The sequence below is a fragment of the Prenolepis imparis genome, unplaced genomic scaffold (genome assembly GCF_030444845.1).
Source record: "Prenolepis imparis isolate NDT839.2.m4 unplaced genomic scaffold, iyPreImpa1.0 SCAF_1, whole genome shotgun sequence".
Lineage (NCBI taxonomy): Eukaryota > Metazoa > Arthropoda > Insecta > Hymenoptera > Formicidae > Prenolepis > Prenolepis imparis.
The window spans coordinates 7,763,543-7,782,922 of NW_028141159.1; the positions used below are offsets into that span (position 1 = coordinate 7,763,543).

The following is a 19,380-nucleotide window of genomic DNA, read 5'->3' on the forward strand; positions in this document are numbered from 1 at the left end:
AAACGCAAATTTATTTCTTATATGTGCAAAATACAGGATATAAAAATATTATATCCGTTATACACATTCTCATTCTTGTAAACGGCGTGAATAAGAGAGGAATCGAATTTCGAACGCTTCTGATCCAGTTCTGACGTTATGACGGTCATGTGAGCATATTGAATTAGATGTTTCTCGCGCGCGCTAGAAATAAAAAGGAGAAGAAAAAAAGGGAAACGTTCGATGCGCACCTGTACCCGGCCGGTCCCTTTTTTTTTCTCTCCATCCGGCGGACAAAGGGTGCCTGCTTCTCGCTCGACAAAATTTCGTAACACCAGGTAGGAAGGGTGGAGGAAGAAAGAGACGCGGAGCGAGAAGGAAGGAAAGACGGCGCTGGTGCAACGTGCACTTCGGGGTCGAGGCACGACAGGATCCGCTAAGTGGCAAAGCACACACCGGACGGTCTGTGCCTCCTTCATTAGCACCAACTAGCCTCGGCGGCGGGCTTAGCCAAGTCTTTTCTTCTTTTCTCCGATGCCGAAGAACGCCTTGGCATAGAGAGGGGCCCCGGCGTCGTTGTAGGTACAACTCGCGCCATAAACCTCGACGAGGTCTCTTCTCGGAAATATGCCAGCGTGCATACCGAAGCACAAAACGGTTCGCTTTGTGCATCCTGTGTCGCTTGTCCTCCGAGATCGGAGCCGGTAGAAATTGCAAGGGTTTCTCAAAGTCTCTCTCTCGGGCTCTTCCGAGTTATTCTCATTCCAAGTTATTTACAATGCATATTGCTTCATGCGAAGCATTTTCGTTATTTTCTCTTCCATGGAGGAGAGAGAGTAATTTTGACGAATAATTTTAGAAACGATTTTTTTTTAAGATCGCGCGAATTTTTATTTAAATATAATAATTTGTTATACGCGATGTTTCACGCTTCTTTCTCTTCTTGTGTGTTACAGAGAAACTCACCACACAATCGGAAGATTTTAGTAGGAAGCTGTACATCTTTGCGGAGAAGAGCCAACGATACATTTGCTTCAATAAGCGGTGGAAACTTGTCGGCCTGGTAATTACTCGCCTACCAATTAGTAGACATACTTCATCATCTCGTGAATGAGCGAGTAGATTTACGCGCACTGGTAAACGCTCCGCGCGCATTGCACTGTTCGTAAATTTCTATTCGTTACTTACGTGCGGGACTGTAATTTAGAAATTGGATTATTAACAGTCTGATGATTTAAGGCTTCAACATTTACGACGTGTATTACAAGCTTTAATCTTACTTGATTCATCGTGCGTTAAATTTACCGCTCAATATCCGTCTTCAGGGGAGTTCTCGAATAATTATTGTTTACTTTTGTAAGAGTGCTCTCTCCCTCTCTCTATGAATGAAAATCATACGCAAATTATCTATCATCTCCATATTTAATTTTCAATTTCGATCGATTCACTAAAAAAGAAACTGCAAATTCTAAAAAAATGTAATTCTATCGATCTCTTAGGAGATTTGAATAAACGTTTTTAATCTTTTGCAGTCTTACATTTTATATTTTATATTATAATAAGAGTTAAAAATTGATGGAATATTTCGAATAAAGCTAGATTAGATAACATATTTTTTACGAGAGAAAAATGATATTCATCCTGAGCTGTAAGGGTTGAATAGCGCAGCAGGTAGTATACGAGGAACCACCGATTGTTTGCTTTCAGCCTAAGAAACAAAAGGGACCGATGTGTCAGTTTTACGAAGTATACAACGGCTCGTATCTGAGGTACAGGAGCGTGGTGGACGCTACGCGGTACATCGGCTTCAACAAGTTCGGCAAGCCGATGAAAAATCCCCACGGCAGACAGGAGTGCTTCAACTTCATCAAGTACAATCCCCATGCCGACATAAAGCACCACAACAGCCTAGTGAACGCGGAGATGGGCGGTATGGAGCCGCGGGAGTCGTACGTCGTCTCGAGGAAGCCGTCGCCGGTGATGAGGGCCACGAAGAACTCTCTGTTGCGGAGCGAGAGTGCGAGGGAGCACGCGCACACGTCCACGCATCGCCATCGGCATTCGAATCGCTGGAAGATGCGGCAGGACGAGGCGGACTCGGGGCCACGGAGACGGCACGAGAGTCGCCTCGTCGAGGCCAGCAAGTATTGAGCCGCGTGCGAGCTCGCCGATCAAGACTGCCTCCTCCATTACCCCGTGAGAACCTGAGATCAGACTGCCAAATACGCTGGTGGACCGCTCGTGGTCGGGATGTCAGGAGCCCACTTAAAAAAAACCTCGGCGCCACGTGAGTCGCGACTCGAAGCACCACGTTCGAATTCGGTCGGCGAATCGAGAGCGTGGACACGCGGCTCGCCCCCCTGTGTGAGAGAGCGCATAACACACGACACATACACGCCTTATATAGCCTGCGCTCTGTTCAGTTTCCGTTCCCGTCCCCGGTGACGTTTTCCGCGGCGGGAAACGGCTCGTCGTCGAGCTAGAGCGTCGTCCACTAAAACCATCGGGGAAGACGCGAGACGACGTGGAAGCGTGAGCGCGCGAGTTCCCGTCCGACGAAGCTATCTCAATTTCACGCGGTTAAGTTCGATTTACACTTGCCCCGACTGACCCCTTCAGGCAAGTATGTACCTCGTAACAATATAAGAGCGTTTCTTTTTTCTCTCTAATCATTGATTCCTCCTCCGTTTGGTTCGCGCCAATCAATTGTTCGTTATCTCTCCGTTTTTCCGTCTCTTTTTTACTCACACAGAAACACACACGCGCACACACATACACACTTTCTCTCTCTCTCTCTATCTATCTATGTAGCTATCTATTTATCTATCTATTTTTTTTCTTTCTTAATCTCGTGACGAAGCGTGGCCAATTAGTACATTTTTTTCTTCACACTCGATGCTGCGCATCGCGATAAAACTGTGCGATACCAGTCATATGTGAATTCGTTTGAGCCCCATTATTGCCCAATCGATCGTTTAGTGCGAATGGAAGGGATTCACGTCGTATAGAAAACGCAACCGAACGGCTGCTGTGCTTCGAGCGCGGTCACTGGCCCGCGATGGTAGCGCAAAAAGACGCGCGGACGACGCACGCCGATGGACATGTCTTCGCGACTTGCCCGACAAAGGTAATCCGTCTTTCGGATATCGTGAAATATTATGAATTACTAATGTACACATATATACACACACATACACACACACATACATACACACATACACATATATATATATTTTCGAAATATTAATATAATTCTCGCAAACTTGATTCGCTCAAATATGTGATATTGATATAAAAAAAAATAAAAAAAATTCGACGAAACGCCCGATATTCGCGATGCAATTTAATATATATATATCTCAATATATATATTGAACCTTGTATTTTAATTAAGAAAACAAAAATAAAAAATAGACAATTTCGTTTCTATACCGCACCGATGCACCATAATATTTGATCAATTCGGTTCTGGAAAAAAAATTACGCGATGCGCGATATTAAAAAAAAAATCAAGTCACGATCTCCGGTATGGTTTCGCTCTTTCGTCGAAATCAAAGCAGAGGAACGTTGTCGGCGCTGGTCCAGTGAAGAAATATTTGTCACGTTGCGGACGTCGTCGTTCTTACGCCCTCCTGCGCAGTTAGAGCTCACGCCGCGCAAGACTCTCTCGCTCGCTGTGCTAATTACGCCGCCTAACGTAGCGTGCGTGCGTGCCTGCCCCGCGTGTATGAATAATGTGTGCGTGCCTGCCTGCGTGTTCGCCGACGCAGGCCTTACCGCCGCCGACGCACAAACTCGTGGCACGATCGATTACGAACGTGCCGAGTATATATGACGACCGACGACAGTTCTCCGAGTTTTTCCTTGATAATAATCAAAATCTTTATTTTTTTCACCCGGGTCGTCGATACAGTTGACGATCGGTTTTTATATCGAGATCAATATTCTATCAATATCCTCGAGAAGATTAATAATAAACGATGTCATTGCGTGGCTTTGAAATAGAAGAAGAAACATAATGTTTCAGATGCGGGACATTTGAAGGCTTGAATATAAAACAAGGCTCGAAGAGAGCATGTTTTCGAAAAAAAAAGAAAAAAAATTACTTTTGTATATTTAGAAAAGAGCTCTCTATACTAATATAAAATAACAGCGAAAAGCTGTACATGTAATTTTTGAGGATTCTTATGAGATACGCAATAACGAAAAAAAAGTAAAGAGTATATTTCTATAAAATGACATCGATTGAACTATCGACATATATATTTTTGAAATAATTTCACGTGAAAAAAAAATCTCTCTATCTTGCAAACACTTTTCCTTTCTCGAGCATTCGGACAACGGCGATCGGTTGGAACTGCATGTTTGTGCGCGAGCATATATTATGTATTTGTGTGTGCATTTTGCGTGCATACGTATTTCGCCTCTCCGGAACGCGGTGTGAATGCGTGTAATATATAATGCATTACCGTTAATGAACTTAATCTTTAGAATGCTATCGCAGACTGTATTATTAGGCTAGGTACATGAATATATGACGCGGTGGCGAGACTCGACGAAGGGAACCCTGAGGGAACGCCGAGTTCTTTGAAAGGTCTGAGAACGTCTTGTGCGATCTTATTTTTCGCTTCTATTTTCCGACTGTGGATACTATTTTATCTTCTACAGGCACAAGGAAGGCACCCTAGGGTTGATCCATTTTCGCAGACTCGCCACGTAAGGAGCGCCTGTCCCCTCTCCCTTTCAAGAAAAAAAAAGAGATCACTCCCTATAGGTAGCTTATTTATTGAAATCATGTTTAGGTATTAACGAAAGCCGAAACGCCCGAGAGACTCTTCGTTGGCCTTGTACGTATATATATATATATATATATATATATATATATATATATATGTATATGAAGATATATGCGCTGCTCTCTTTTTATCGTTTTCACCGTTTATCTCCCTCTTACCTCTCATTCTCGTCTCTTCTATACATCAGTCGTATTCCTTAATTACCATTTCGCACAACATTATTTCGTCACAACTGCGAATCGTTCGATACGATATCATTAATTATTTGTTCGAGAGTATTTCATCGGTCTTAAATTTATTTATACCTTTTTTTTCTCAGAAACATATTTTTGTATTGCAAATTCTCTCTTCATATATAAAAATGTATAACGATTAATTGTATATTTATATTTATAGCTTATCGCACATACCGTTCTAATAAGGAGTAATATTCGAATTATGCACATGTATTGTCAAGATTTTAATTATTATTTTTGAATAATTAAATTTACTTAAAGACATATTTTTTTTTACTCTGCATCCTTTCACCCGTTTCGATTATTAAAACATGCTTTTTACACAAGTCTGAAAAATACTCAATATTTAATTAATTTAATTGCACACGAGTGGCAGTGCATAGAAAAGCTTATTCCTACGGATGTTTGTATGTGTGTTAAAAAAAATGTAGGGAGCAATATGCACGTAGTAACGCCACGTTTCGTACAACGAATCATAGATTTAATTTTGCAACGCATTTCTTAATAAATTAGACATTCATTTTTTTCGGGAACAACAATTTTTATATTCCGCGAATATTCTTCTTTGCCTTTTCTTTTTTTTTTAATCACAACTTTTAATCGTATTGAAGTCTCGTACCTTTCGGTGATTCGTTATCGGCACGTGGCGAGTGCAAGCTAAGCACGATAAGATGTCACGTGTAAACAGAAATTGAATGCCAGCAGCTGACCACGAGAGAAAGGCATGAAAAAAAAAATCCGACGCTTATAATTTAATAACAGATAACTAATCTAAAAAAAAAAAACGTATATGTATTGTATTCTAATATGGGTATTGTATAACTCCACCTTTAAAAATTAACCAACTCGTTTTGTATGTGTATAAGCCTAGCGTGTCACGTAGCGACGTGCAGAGAATCACCGCGGCGTTCACGGCGATGTGTAAAAAAAAATGATGGAATAATTTTTATGGAGTTTGCGAGTCTCTTCGAAAGCGAGATATGTCACTGACTGTAGTTCTATATACATATACATATATATATATATATATATATTTATTTATATATGTATATACATAAAGAAGAAAAAAGCGATTCCCGATCAGCGTCATTCTCGCGTCATCTCATCGAACTATTCGTAATCGAGTCTCGTTTTTTTGGTTATTCATTTCGGAATCGAGAAAATAAATTTCATCACGATTCTTCGTCTGACATTCGTTTGTTTAGATATTTTTACATATTGGCAAAAAATTTCGTCGGTCTTTAAACTGTGTTAATATGATACCACGATCGTCTTATCATTCTTCTGACTCGATTGCGAGCAGATCATCATCACCTATCTCGAACCCTCTTCTTTTTTTTTACTTCCTCACCATCGACAAACCAGAAAACGGTATGAAACGAACAAAACACAAGAGATGAATCTGACTTTACCCCTCCCTATAGATAGATAGTATACATAACAAATAAAAATAAAAAAAGAAAAAGGTAAAATATAAATATTATATATATATATATAAATAAAAAATATATATATGAAAGATGATGTGTATTGTAAGATATTTAATACCGACTTGTCTTAGGCACACCCGATGACGATCGATAACAATGAAACGATGATAATAATTATTACGATGATTGTTGTATAACGAACGACGACAATGATGATATTCTACACTGTAATTCGCGTTGTATTATAGAGGCCCACCCGTTACCCACTAAATCGATGTATCGATGTACCCCGGTCGTGCTGTGCTCATGTGCACGCATCTCGAGGGGATGACAGATCGAGAAAGAGAGAGAAAGAGAGCGGATTTTTGCAGGTGCGTCGCACTTTGGACGACGGCCAATTAGCCGAACTGAGATTTTTCTACGAGAAGGAGCCGGGAGCCACTTTCGTAACTGGCCGACGTTCAACGAGCGTCGCATCTCCCGGATTGGAGAAATTAGATCGATTTTGATCGCGCCTTTGCGCTGCTCGGCGTTAATCATACACAGACACATACGTACACATATATGCAGACACACGTTTTATTTACGATGCGCGACAGTCTATTACGAACGAGCACAGCACGCCCGGCAGCAACTAGCAATAATATAACATTCCAACTTAAATCGCATACGTACTGCGAAGTCTAATAATGTGTGCCGCCGTACGAGAGAGAAAAACACTGTCAAATACACGCTCATACACTGCTATTCGTCGTATTTATTATCATACCGACTTCTTATCCTCCTAATGGCTATAATCCTTAGTCCGCGCGCAAAACGACAATGTCGAAGGAACGGTAGCTAAACCAGTCTCCGAAGCGATAAAGTAGCGGACGTATATACAATTTGGTCCAACGAGTTATGCAAACTGCAGAAATGTTTGCAGAAAAAAAAAAAAAAAAAAAAAAAAACGAACGAGGCGGGTTTGTCTTTTGCGTAATATCGACGTAGTTAATCTCACATTTCTCTCTCCCGAAGTGTTTAAGAATCTATAATGATAGCCGTTGGATAATTTGTTTCTCCTTAGGAGAGAGAGAAAGCACATCGCTATATATTTTTTTCTAATAATCTTATAAATGCGCGTTTTACACATATATACCCCAGATTTTCGTCATATAATAGCATGGCAAACATTATTGTTATAGATTCTTTCGTGACACAATACTGAAAAGGGAAATATTGCAGGGTCGTGAAAGAAATTCAACTTCATAGGGAGCGCCGAATTTTTACCCGGTGATGGATTTGTGAGACTCTCAATATACTTATCCGTCCACTCGAACCGTCTCGAGACGGAAAGCTAAAATCAAACACATCAAACACGTCGTGACGGCGGCGGCGACACGGTCCGATCGAGAGGTTCTCTATTTGCAGCAAGACGGTTGAGAAAGAGAATCAGGATTTTCCACATACATATAGAGAAAGATGGAAGGAAAGAGAAGAAGAGGTAAAAAAGAAAAATGTGTTTATGAATCTCGCATCTGCCTAAATCTCGAGCTACTTCCCCATAAATCTTGCGCGCTACGTCTCGCTATCTCTCATTCGAGTGTTTAACTTAAAATCGGCCCGTCGAAAAAAAACCGTTGTGAGTTGCACCCTTTTTATCCTTACACAAAGTCTACCGTTTCGTTTTTTCTCGTGCGTACCTACCCCTTTTCCTTCCTCCGTTTCCTCTATATCAACGTACATTCACGCGTCACCGGGTAGGTTGCACAATGTTCTATGGCGCGTAAGTTCCCGCATTTAGATCCCGAGATTATCTTCTTCGGCGTGCGGCTTTCTCGTGCGTCCCCCATCGGAAACTCTATCTTACCGGATAATACCCGCAATCCGCTTTCGTCCGGACGCGGCGGATTGGTGTCTCAAGATTTCACACGAAATGCACCAGTCGACAGTACAATAAATAAATCGTTTAAAATTATGAGATTCGTGTGACTCGATATAAAATATAATATGTATTGTTCATCTCAATTTTTGTCTCTGTCTTCTACTCTGGTTGTGTCATATATGTATATGCAAATATTTTAAATCTTCTTTCAAATGGAGATACAGATATTGTATAATTATGTATAGATATGTTAAATATTCTACATACCCTGATAGTTTAATACGCGTAAGTAATTATCATAAATAATAATTTATTAATATATATATAAAATAATATATATTTATTTATTTAAGTTGAATAGAATTACTTTATTTAATTTGACGTTTCTAAATTAAGAATGATTAATGCACTTTAATATCTTGAAACATGCGACGTTTTGTTAGTTTGGCCTTATTATTTGCGGTTTCAGGATGCAAGATTTTTTTTGTAATATTTGTAAATACGACGTGAAAACGAGTCAAAGATGAGCGTCGAGAACGGTTCGTGAATTCACGAATACCCACGCGAGAAAAAGGTCGAGCGCGCAGTCTCCAATTAAGATCTCTCAATTAGTGTATCTTATTGCGCAGTTGCTTATCTGCCCGGCCTGTCCTGGACAGGTTCCCGCGCGTTTCTTCTGGTAGGTACGGTGCCGCGTTTCTCCGATCCCTGGACCAGTCAGTCCCTGGATCGGTCAGTCTATTTCCCGGGCGTTTGCTTCACCTGCTTGCACCCGTGCGTTTTGTGGCGATGCCGCCCTCGTTAAATCGAGTATACTGTCGCGCCGGGAGAATATTAAGTCAACGATCGTTCGAAGCGATCCTATCGTCCTTCTATTCAGAGCCGCTACTAGCTGTTACTTCTATCCCTACTATTTTCGTAAGAGGTTTCACGGGGAGCCAGATACGCCGCTCTCGGACGTATCTTCGCAATTAGACGCGCGTGTACGCTTAATTATCCTGCGTGTCGAGCGTTTATTAGACTTTGAAACGGTTATTCCTAGTCGAATTAATAGACATAACTTCGCGTATAACTTGACACATTATTAGTCGCTGTGAAAGAATGAGCGTGGTATGCTGCTTCTAATATCCCCCCCCCCCCAACGCAAAATTCAATATATAATTATCATATAAGCATAATCGCTGTTTTATTTGCCATTTAAAGATTTAAATTATATTAAATGTTATCTTTTAATTATCGAGTGATGTATAATGTAATAATCGACGTATTGTTAGATTTTTCTTTTTATTGAGTATCGATATTGTTAAAAATTCTAAAAATAGAATGACTTTTCGATTTATATCCTCTTTTTTTTGCATACACCGGTTTTCTTTTGAAACGCCTCCATTTAAAGAAGCTTTAAAAGTCGGTTGTTCTGATCTTTCAAAGAGAAGTGAGACGTCCATTCAGTAAATTGGCCGCTAGGGCCAATGGTGGGATCCGAAAGAACAGTGACAATCCGAGAGTATAAAGGACAAATGTGTGTGTCTGTGTGTGTGAGAAAAGACCACACTGGAAAAGGGACCGGGTAGAGAAAAGAGAAAGGATTCCGTAAGGATTTTCCATACTTGGACGACCTGTGTGGCAATTTCTTGCAAAGAGCATGTCGCATAATTTAAGTACCCGAACATCTACAACCGCGCAAGAGCATTTTGACTTTGACAACTCTGCAAAAAAGTTTAATACATTTTACAAATACTTAATTATGTATGATCGTAACTATACGAATTTTATATTCTATATTTCTATCACGTAAATTCACATACGATATCTATGAATATCATTATTGAATTTAAACATGTCACGTACGAATTATTTAAAATCCTCGAAATACTTCTCGAGAAAGATCCTTAATCCATTTCGCGTTTACGTATCTATTATATATGTATATATATATATTTTTTTTTTACATCTTCTTGCACAGGAAGTCAAAAACTGAGAAAGCGAGGAGCCGAAGAAGATCTGCTCTAGCGACAATGAGGGGCTGACCTCGGTAAATATTCGACAGACAGCCTCCCGTATTGTGTCATCTCGACCTCTCTTTTTAATCGCTATACGAATTCTGTCGCGGCTGAATTTATGTGCCATGTGACAGATGATGGCCATGCCGGGTGGTCACGCAACGCCCCGAAGAAAATCGAGGAAATGTCGAATTTTTCGCGCGTTTACGCCCCTTCGCTTTGCTCACATGAGCAACGGAAGCACCAGGTGGATTTTCACTCAGTTTTTCACCCTTGTTGTAGCCCGATTCTCATCCGGGTAAATGCGACTAGCATTCGGTTCTTTGGATGATCCGAATAAACGGTTACCCATACCTGTGTGAGATCCTTTGTTACACGTCTTACTATAGATACCGTTCTCAAATGTGTTTCAAATTTCATTTACAAAGGATTTTAGAATGGAGAGATTTTGAATGCATACATATATTGCAAATATCCTCATTCTTTCATAGCGCCGCTATATAATACGCAATAATAAACGTAATATATTTATATAGATAATATATTGTATAATATGAATATTCTAACGTGATTAATAATTGAAAATCTTTACTAACATTTTACATTGTTTTCACGTGATGCAATTTATTAAAATATTATGAATATATATATGTTTGTATTTACAACTATTATTTGAATAAAGCCATATATATACACACATTACTATACACCACCTTCTGGCATTCACACTTTCCCTGAAATATCGAACACATCCGCATTCGAATAGAGTTCACCTCGTTATTGATTTCAACTTGTTATTGATTTGATATGCGGCTATCGACTAACTGCGCGGATAAATCTTTGAAAATCTTTGGAATCTTGTGATCGGCTTACTACCGGTTCGTCTTAATTGGACCAAACATGAGTACATAAATGTGCACCGACCGCTTTTTCGGCGATTGGCCTTATCGGGACCCATTATCCGTAACGACGGCTACTCCGGAATCAGAAATATCGATCCTAAATGATTACACGAACATGGAGATAAAAGAGAGAGGAAGAAAAATGGAAAATGAGGAAACACAGGACAACTCGTAATTTTGAACAAAGCCCACCGACGAGGTCGTTGATGCCCGTTAAAGGTTGATCCGTTAAGTCGATAACGTGAAAAAAATATATGCTTTCTAGACATCTAAATAATCCTCAAAGGATTCTAATGATGATTCATTTGGAATTAAAAAACCACCATTTACTGTTTTACGCACATGAGTGAGGTAGTCGTTTGTGTAATATCGAATATTAATAGTATGCAATTACAATTTGTATTGTAGCCGAAAATAGAGTTGCATAATGTAATTGAATATCGATTATTGTTTAACTCAGAAAATGGATATTTTCATAAAATTCCATATAGTTTCACATATTATATCGATATGAATTATAATTCATGTGACATCAATAATGATAATGAATTTCTGTTGGTTCTCGCTAATGATTTATGGCATTTGTCATCAATAAAATTCGATTTTTCATTAGTCATCATATACGAGAATGAGAAAATGCTTTATTAATTGTTACACACGAGTTATTTGAAATATTCACGAAAGTTGAAAAAGCATATGATCCTTTTCTAAAAAAGATATGTAAAGTCGATACTTGCATATAACGAAATTTATTGTTGTCGCTTTTCCGCGATGCTCATTGGCTGTCAAGATTCGTGTTGTGCGTTATATTCGTAGCATCGAGAGGCTGTCATCGCGAGAGTTAGACAGTTTGACAGTTTGTTCAAATAAAATTAAATAAAATAATGATATTAGTTTTAAATAATATATTATGATACTTTAAACTCGATTAATATTTTTGACAGTTATCAGCTGATTTCTGTCAAAAAATATTAATCGCGGATAAAGTATTATAACATATTATTTTATTAAATTTTATTTTGAACAAACTGTTAAACTACTAACCCTCGCGATGACAGCCTCTCGATGCTACGAATATAACGCACAATGCGAATCGAAACAGTCAATCAGCATTGCGGAAAAGATGCAACAATACTTGCGAGAATCGACTTTACATGCCTTTTTTAGAAAGAGATGTTATAATATTTTAAATTCGATTAATATTTTTGACAATTACCAGCTGATTTTTGTCAAAAAATATTAATCGTGGATTAGATATTATAACATATTATTTAAAACATTATTTTAATATTTTCAACATATTATATATACCCCCATTATCGCTATATAAATATTAAAAAATAAACAATTTCTCACTCACCGATACGTGCAATAGCGGAGTTGTAGTACACAGCACATTGGTCTGAAAACAAAATATTCATATTATGTATACATATGTGTGTGTTGAATATTTCATAAGCAATGCAGTTTAGAAAAAATGTTTTATTTTGCATACCTCATAGTTGCCCTGATGTCGCCCGATGCCTCCCTGGGCCACCTCCTCCTCTCTTGGTCCATGGTAGCACTCACGAAAACACGAATAATTACGATCGCCCGACACTTTACACGACACTCCCGACACGACGCGTGAATCGCACTGTGTATCGCAATGCTACCTGTAACAAATAAAATACATATATATTAGAATAATCTTATTATTTCGCATTATAACATACACAATATAAATATGTAAACTAGAATTAACGATAAATATATCCACGGATTCGCGCGCGCGACTACAGATTAAGTTGGGTTATGTTGGCAAGAGATTTTGCATTGAATTTTTCGCGAAATATGCGTTTCGAACAATTACGCCTACACGTTAACGTTGAAATTATGATATGCGATTGATAAATATTACAATACAAAGGTTAGAAATCGTTTCTAACGATTATGCTTACTAATTAATCACAGCGGAACGCAGCTCCAACTGCCTGATACTCGCGGCGTTTCGGTAATGGCCGCTATTCTACAAACATCGGCAACTTCATTCTAATAGCGCGCGCGCGCGATACTATATACATGACTTAATATTAATAATTAATTAAAACTCGAAAGAGATTCGTTTGAAATGATATAGCTTTAGAAAGAAAAAATATTAATAGAGAAAATAAGGTATGATAATATATTATTTACAACATATTACTATTTTATAACTTTTACCATATTACTATTTTAAAATTTAATTAGCAAATTATAACATACATAATATAAATATAAATATGTAAACTAGAATATTTAATTAGCAAATTTTCGCTTTATTAATATTTTTTGATAGAAATCAGCTGATTAAAGAGTTAATTTGCTAATTAATTTTTAAAATAATGTTATAAAAATTAAAATAATGTTTTAAATAATATGTTATAATACTTTAAACACGATTAATATTTTTGACAGTTATCAGCTGATTTCTGTCAAAAAATATTAATCAAGGATAAGGTATTATAACATAATTTTAGTCTAATAAAATCTAAAGATATATCATTGATTAACATTATTCATTCAAGTAATATGTGACATCTCGGCATGCGTGATGAACATTTTTGAAGAAGCTTATTTGAACTGTCAGAGATAATATTCTTATTTCAATCTCAGTAAAGTTTTCTCTGATATATTAAACATTTTTTTAAAATCATTAAAAAAAAGAAATTATTACAATTACAATGACTAATTGTTACGACATTAAAATTAAAATCGTATCTTATTAGTAATTATATATGCTGGTTTTCTCAAGTGAATCTTTTTCTTGATTTCGCCATTTATCTTATCGTCGTTTTATGGCGAATGTAATTTCACGGAGAAACACTCTCGGAAGTGATACGAGATAGGTCCGCATAAGCTTCTGCGTTGGCATTCGCACAGTAGAGACAGGTAATTGTGCGCTACTTTACGAGGACGATAAGTTAGGCCGGGGCAAAAACTAATACCCGGCAAATAACAGGCATTACTTATACTTACACCGGTATATAGCCGGGACGTCAGGCCCCTGGGCCAAGGGGCCCCGGCTCTGATATTGCATTACGCCTGCATGATATATGCATTCGCGCCTTTTACAACTTTTGCACTCGTGACAGCTACCATGCATAAAAGTATATGTAGAGAGGCATTCGCTATATTGATGCGTTCTCGTGTGTTACTGACAATGAGTGTCACGATGACGACGGAAAATACAAAGAGATGAGGAAGTTATCGAGTTATTTTTATTTCTCACTTCTTGTCGACCGAAGATTACGCTACTTTAACGTTTCCTTGTTATGATCAAACTACGTTATTGTTTAATTTTTTACTATATTAAATTTCTATAATTAGATGATATTTTTTAATTTGAAAAATGTAGAAATAATTTATTTGTAATACTTAGAAAATGTGAAAATTTATCAATTTCGAGTTAGTAGGTTTTTTGTTATTTATGAAAAAATATATCGTCTCAGAAGTCAAAGATCAAATATATTGAGACTGATTTAAAGGAAACTATGTTCGAGCATAAAATAGGTTTTAAAAGAAGTCAATAGAGTCGACCTCTTCTTCAAAGGCGGAACCGCAACAGACTCGGAAATTCAATGAGTGTTACGAAATTTTCTGCTGGCGTCAGACGATTTTGTCGATATTTCGCCAGTCACCCTGAACGGGATAAAGAACTCACGTGAAAAGATTCTTTCTTCTGGCTAATAATAAAGCAATCGGTGATTTTAATCTCGGATCTTTTCAGTCTGACTTTTAGAAATAATACTTTCGGAAAGCCGACACCATTTTTTATATGCAGTATTTTACATTCTTTTCTATATTATAGAGATTTTATTAATTAATGAAATAATCTGCAGTGTCATATAAGACATTGCTCTAACACACTTTTTAATGTTTCAATATGATTAGAGACATTAATAAAATATACAATATACGAAAGGATTGCATAGCAGTTACGCAGGATAAAATTCCAGCAAATGTCTTTCTATTCGATCACAAGGATTGATATATGACAGTACCTATGACGTTCCGATGACGTTCCGATGTCATCGAGAAATTGATCAAAAGTATTGTTCCACGATAACGCTATCGACAGCATGATCTATGGAATGGAGATGCTAAATCTCGCAAAATAAACGAAACTCGATTATAAAGCGAGATCGTAAAACAGGCATAAATTTTCCGCGTTCGTATCGAAGTGCGTTTCGTGATAGGGGATATTCTTTTTTAAATATATTTACTCGTATGGATCTCTCTCTCCTGCTTTCTTTTTTCCAAACGAGTCCTCGATGTACCGACACGTGCGGAACTTCCTCGCGAGTGAAGCAATTGAGAGCGATGCCATAAATATTCATCCCCCTCGTTATATTTACCCTTTCGTCATTTTTGAGCCGTACACAATACCGATCAAGCGTTCCGAACGGTTTCCCTTCGCGGGAATATCGTTCGAAAGCTTTGGAACTCCTTCAAACACTCATGTAGAGAAGAGAGGAGTTATATAACAGAGCGTATACTATAAGCTTTAATACGTATATCGAAGCCACAGCACAATTTTAATATACCTACACTTTTTTTCTGTGTATTAAAAAATGCGATCTATTGTGAGACTAAATAATTTGGCATCATATTATTTTATTAATCAATGTATATTTTAGTGAATATTAAAAAACTATGATTAACATTTGTACTTTTGTATATTTATTTTTATAAATTCGCGAATATATATATTCACAGGATAAATAAAATAAAAATGATACAGCAATATTACTCGGCAGAGCTATAATATTTGCAATACAATGATTTTATCGCTTTCAATGATATGAAATAAATTGCATTGATAAAATATACGATTCACTGTGTCAAGTAAATCTATAGATAGCATAATCTATCGTCCAGCATTCCGAATAGCTGTTATCTCATTCCTCTATGCTATTTTCGATTCACGAGCATCGTAAATGTTATTCGTGTCATTTTAAAAGTGGATTATTTTTCGTAGGAGACCTCCATGATCGTGCAAGCTGCTTGACGATCTTGCAAGATTTATGAAAAAGGATAGAGTGCCGATTAAAATTAATCGATCTAGTGATTAAGACATAAACTTGTATTGATACCAATACACGCGCGCACACAAATACATATATTTAAAGATGTAATTTGCATGATTACTTTAATCCTATCATATTCAACGTCCCTGATCTGTACTATATTCGTTTTCATGATGGACGATATCTAACAAGAAGGGAATTGGCGGCGAATAATATATTAGCATTCCACTCGAGCGCGAAGTTTATTGGCGGCTTAAATGCATTTTGCTTACCATTTATCTTCTGTCTACCTTTTAAGCACATAATTTTTTGATGAATAATTTAGGCGCGAGTGTTCGCATTTTCCTATAATCAGATTATTCCTTCTTTTATCTATATCACATTTTATTCAATTTTTATTCTTTCTTCAAACCTATACTTCTATCACAGCTGTTTGGATTTCTGAGTACGGGGGCTTCTCTGGCGAGTTACAAATCAGGATAAAGATTGAAGATAAGCTTATTATATCGATGGGTAAGTTAGATAGCGTATCGAGATAATGAGTACACGCATCCGATATTTAATGTCGCGCAAGCACATTGATGGCACCGGTTAATCTATTCTGCGTTTATTAAATATTGAGCGATAACGTATCACGTAATAAGAAACTTATTTCAAATTGCATTAGAAAGCAAGACATTTTTGCTAATAGCTTAATATGTCAATTGATTATTATTGAACATCAGCGTTGGTAAACATTGTTATTCGTGGAATAAATCTATATCTAAATTATATAATTATATATCAAATTTAAATAATCCAGTCACGATAATAATAACAATCTCGTGTCAATGATAATACACGAAGAAAAATATAATCATCTTAGTAAGAATTATCTTACACTTGACAAAAAGTAATCGTAAAAAAAATAAGAGGGATGTTCTATCTCGCGAAGAAAAACATCGGCTACTACTACTTGCAAGTTTTGCGTCATCAACGTAAAACATGCATGCACGATGAGTTTACAAGTGGGTTGACTATCGATGTCATTAGCGAGGCGCCGTGTTCTTTTTACTTGTTGTTCGTGGAAGAGCGGCTCTCTTCCATTCCGGATTGCACAACGGCGTGACACGGGTCTCGTTAACGCCCAGCACGGCGCCCTATTTGGTACCGATTTTATAAATAATCGCGGCCACGTGGGCCGTTGGACCCGGGCCAGAACACGCCTAGGAAGATAAATAACAATGGTTCCCCATTGAATTCGATTCCTCTCCTCCCGGAACATGGTACGAGGGCTGCCCGGTCCGGCAGCTTGTCCATTCGCTCTCGTGGGTGTGGACGCATCGAAGGTGCATTGGCAACGGATTCTCTTTCGCCGGCGAAAAAAATCTCTGGTCTTCCTTTGTCTCTTTTTGTCTGCGCTGTTGCCGCGTGATTTCCGGTGAAAACTGCCTTTCTTTTCCTCGTTAGGTTAATTTGCCTCTGGCCGACGGCCAACTGGACAAGGATCCTCGGGCAGGAAGCGATCTCAACGAGATGTCGGAGTTCCTCGAATTAACTTTCGCGTAAAAGAATTCCATTCGACGCTCTTGACCTCTCTCGCGAGTAGGAAAGATTCTTTGCTCCAGCAGCAGGTGCACATTTTTATATGCAAGTTTCCGACTTTTGCGCTTTTCAAGAAAACAATCTTGACACGTTTCTGGTAACTGCGACGTCAATTCGAATACCGGGAACGTCTAAATTTCATTATTGTTCGACAATTTGTTTTTGCGAAAATAATTAGCGTACTATGGAATCATTACACAAAGCGATTCCGCGTATTATTATCGTCTTTCTTAAAATTTTATACGTACACTGAAATAATACAAAATACAACCAAAATGCCTTATTATAATTACATTTTTTGATCATATTATCTGATAATTTTATTTTACATGGCAATTAAAGAATTTGTCTACTTTATTTTGCGAAATTGTTACTGATAACGAGACGTATATATATTATGTGTATATACTGGTGTGACGAAATAAATTTGCTCTTTAACGTAAGACGAATATTCGTTGCTGCCAAGTACCGAGAATTCAATTACCACTCCGGATGTGATGGTGGGGTGCACGACTGGGGTCCGGAATTCGCGATAAGAGACGCGCAGAGGAGAGACATACAGAAAGAGCGTCCTCTTTCTAAGCCGCGCGCACTCTCGTCAGAGACGCGAATACAGGTAGATTGCATATCTGCATTCACCTGCGGAGGGAGTCTGGCCAGACTGGCGCTTGATAAGCGGTCGTCGCGCGATAAGAACGTGCAATACGCGAGGGTAACGCACTCGCCTCTAGTAACGTACTGTAGGATGTTCGGCGATATAGATATTTTCGCATAGGTGCATAACGTGTGCAACGATGTTGCGCGTGTCTCTCATCGTTTGTACGATAAGCCGAAAGGGGATTTCCACAATTTGCTCAATAACTGGGAGGGGCGTAGCAAATTTTTCTTCATTATCTTTCATTGTTCGTTAAGTATCATAATCATGAAATAATCCGAAGATCGCTGTTAATGATGGTCTTTGAATTCTAACGAATAAAGTTACGAGATTTACAATGACATGTGATGCAATAAAAATTTTATAAAATAAATTAAATGTATATGTAAAATTAATTTTATAATGATTATATAATGCTATATTATATAATGCATAATATTAATATTTTATGTACCAGATTTTTTTACATATTGCTATCAAAGTATGCAATAAAAAAATAATCCGAAATATATATGTATGTACATAATCTTTCATTTCCGTCACACAGAGCTGATGAAATCTCGTGTGACATCTCATTGACAAAGTACAATTCGTTCCATACATCTTTTAAAGCGGAAAATTTTGGGAGCCGGTTCGAGACCGGCTTAAGAAGAAGGAGAACGAACGAGGCCGGCGAAAGGATGAAACCCGAAGTTGTCGCAGTGAAATGCGCCCGTGGTCCAGCGGTATACCTATACCCATGTCGGTTAGAGAGTAAGCGTAGGTGTAGATGTGGCGAGATTAAGCCTGGACCCCGAGAGTCGCGTGGCTTTCCCCCCTTTCGTACCCCGTCCAATTGCCCCCCTTTCCTTTCCTTTACCAAGGGGACCTTCTCTCTGTTTCTCTC

At 38.0% G+C, this 19,380-nt stretch overlaps 1 protein-coding gene across 5 annotated transcripts in view; it reads left to right on the forward strand.

Annotated features, from left to right (window-relative positions):
• LOC145944415 (fibroblast growth factor 18) overlaps positions 1–7,300 on the forward strand; it is a 133,534-nt gene extending 126,234 nt beyond the window's left edge. For all 5 annotated transcript variants that reach the window (XM_083052757.1, XM_083052724.1, XM_083052740.1 and 2 more), the window contains 2 exons: positions 936–1,042; positions 1,687–7,300. In XM_083052757.1, the coding sequence (XP_082908883.1) occupies positions 936–1,042; positions 1,687–2,130 (551 nt within the window). In that variant the 3' untranslated portion in view covers positions 2,131–7,300. The remainder of the gene's footprint in view (positions 1–935; positions 1,043–1,686) is intronic.
• The last annotated feature ends 12,080 nt before the right edge of the window (positions 7,301–19,380 follow it).